This window comes from Cynara cardunculus (genome assembly GCF_001531365.2).
Source record: "Cynara cardunculus var. scolymus isolate 2C chromosome LG 13, CcrdV1, whole genome shotgun sequence".
NCBI lineage: Eukaryota > Viridiplantae > Streptophyta > Magnoliopsida > Asterales > Asteraceae > Cynara > Cynara cardunculus.
In genome coordinates this window covers 5,549,702-5,552,135 of record NC_037540.1, presented here as the reverse complement: position 1 = coordinate 5,552,135, position 2,434 = coordinate 5,549,702, and the positions used below count along the sequence as shown (strand labels likewise).

Below are 2,434 nucleotides of genomic sequence, written 5' to 3'. Positions count from 1 at the left end.
GAACGAAACCAGCAAGAACGTCGTCTGTGGAAGTCTTGCCGGCAACGATGATGAGATGGATGCGATGAGAAACCAGGGTTAAAAGGGTAATCTGTCAAATAAGTCAAGAGGGTTTAACTTATCAAAAACGACTTATTACCGGTTTGGTACCGGTATAAGCACTTTTTTTTTTTTTTATCCAAACACTCCAAAATGACTTATTACCGGTTTGGCACCGGTATAAGTCAATAAGTCCGTTTGAAACGCTTTCCCAAACACCCCCTTAGATGTACATCTTTCTTGTTTTTGATCAAGAACCATCTCTTAGAAATGTATATGAATGTAGCAGACTTGTTTAACACACATCAAGTCCCTTACCTAGTCAACTACATGGGTAGATTTCCATTTTCCAACCTAATCAAGCCTTTGACTTTTCTCTCTATTCTCTTATTGCATAATGTTTTGAATTTCCCCTGCTAAATCCTAAATATAATCTCACTTCTTCTTGATCTATCCTTAATGTTACACCATCTTTTCACAAAAATCAACTGTGAGCGAAGACATGCATACATAATCACAAGACCCTTATGGGCTATGGCTACCACTAATTGTTCCAACCTGCCTGTAAACACATACATAACGTACCATCTGTCCATCCATATCGATCTACAAGCAGCCTATAAGCAAGAATCGCTAGTCCCAAACCAGGTATATCAACTAAACTCTTCAACATATTCGATTTTGGGTTATTCCGTTCGTTAACCAGTTGGTCTTTAATTTAACCCAGAGTTTAATAGATTCTGATTCAGAAACTTCTATTTATCAAAAAAAAATAAAATTGTTTGAATACTTGTAGTTCATTGATTTGAGATCATAACCTTCATTTCTCCAAAATTTACTTGTAAAAATGCAGTAAATAATTTTTTTTTGGACATAGTTAGCAGCCTAGCCAAAACTAAGATTTTCCTTTCGTATTTGAGCTCATTGGAAAAGCACCGTATGAAAATAGATGGTCATGATTTCAATGTAATTAACGAAGTTTATAAGAAAATCCGCATAAATTCGATGAAGAAACAAACCTTGGATGTGTATTCCATCTCGGCAAACTTAAAAGCGATGCCAAGGGAACCAAACAGCACAGAGACCAAAGAACACGCATCACAAAAAGGCTTCAAACGCAACTCAAAGGAACCCCCATTACTGTTACCCTTTTTTATCAAATCCGATATTTCCTCAAATGCATCCGCAATCACAGAAAGAGCGGTTCCTGTTTCAGCATCCTCGAATTCATCGTCATCAAAACCCATCCTACTGATCATAATACGACACAGGTTAACAAAAACCCAAATTCCCCGATCATCGTTTACAGTAACTAAACAAAAGAAAAAAAATTGAAAAGGAAATTAACGAAGCACTTACTTCTCCGTATCAATGGCAGAGGTGAAGTACGAAAAAATATCCATAGATTTGTTTTGTGATTTTGGTGAAGTTGCAGTTTGCGCTAAAAAAACCCCTACGATCGATGCATTTGAAGGAAAATGGGAGGGGGAGTACATGAAGGTGGCCGGTGACTACTTTTGGCGCCAGCGCCAGAATATGTGAGCTGGGGAAAGCGTAATGTGAAACTGGATTATATTCCCTAATTATTAAGAATTTTCATTTATGAACCTTGTATTTTGGTAAGCCACAAAATGTCACCCTATTTTATAAAAAATGACAAATTAGTCCCTTAAATGTTACTCTTTACAGTCCCAAAAAATACAAGACGGTCGCTTTTTAACTATGAAAAATGTTAAGGTCTCACTTTTTCTGGGAAAAATATTTTCAAAATTTACCAATTACAAAACTTTGATGAGATTAAATGTGACCCACAACTTTTTTTTTTTGAATTGATGTTGATTATGGATGGTTCAAATAAATATATGGATTATGAAAACATATCAAACTAAATCAAGTCGAACCATTTTTGGTGATGTGGATGGTTTGTTGGTTCAATGCGTTTTAAGAAATATCCAAACCTGATGGTCCGGTCCTATATGAGGTTTAGAAGTTCTATACCAATCGTTTAATCAACTGTATCGTTAGTTTATATGCATCTATATTTACTCTCTCTCTCTCTCTCTCTCTCTTTCTCTCTCACACACATACATACACACACACACACACACACATATATATATATATATATATATGTATGTATGTATATACATACTAAAAGAGTACTCACGCAATGCATCGGAATAAATCTCGATTTTAATGTTTAGTTTTTATTCTTTGTCTCTATCGATATAATACGATTTTATGTGGTTTTGAGAAAACGATAATGTTTTTATTTTTGAATGAAATATAAATTTGAAGATAGCATAAAAATTTGAAAAAAAATAAATCGATATTAGTATCAAATTAACTATTTTAATAGATCTCGTTTTTTTTTTTTTGTGTAACTTCTTTAATT

At 34.1% G+C, this 2,434-nt stretch overlaps 1 protein-coding gene across 2 annotated transcripts in view; it reads right to left on the bottom strand.

Moving 5' to 3' along the window:
• Positions 1–1,524, bottom strand: part of LOC112525765 (ACD11 homolog protein-like) — a 3,587-nt gene extending 2,063 nt beyond the window's left edge. The window contains exons 1-2 of one of the 2 annotated variants that reach the window (XM_025136023.1): positions 1,399–1,524; positions 1,059–1,290 (exon numbers count right to left, since the gene is read on the bottom strand). In XM_025136023.1, the coding sequence (XP_024991791.1) occupies positions 1,059–1,290; positions 1,399–1,442 (276 nt within the window). In that variant the 5' untranslated portion in view covers positions 1,443–1,524. The remainder of the gene's footprint in view (positions 1–1,058; positions 1,291–1,398) is intronic. The other variant, XM_025136024.1, reaches the window with a different exon arrangement.
• Between the last annotated feature and the right edge of the window lie 910 nt (positions 1,525–2,434).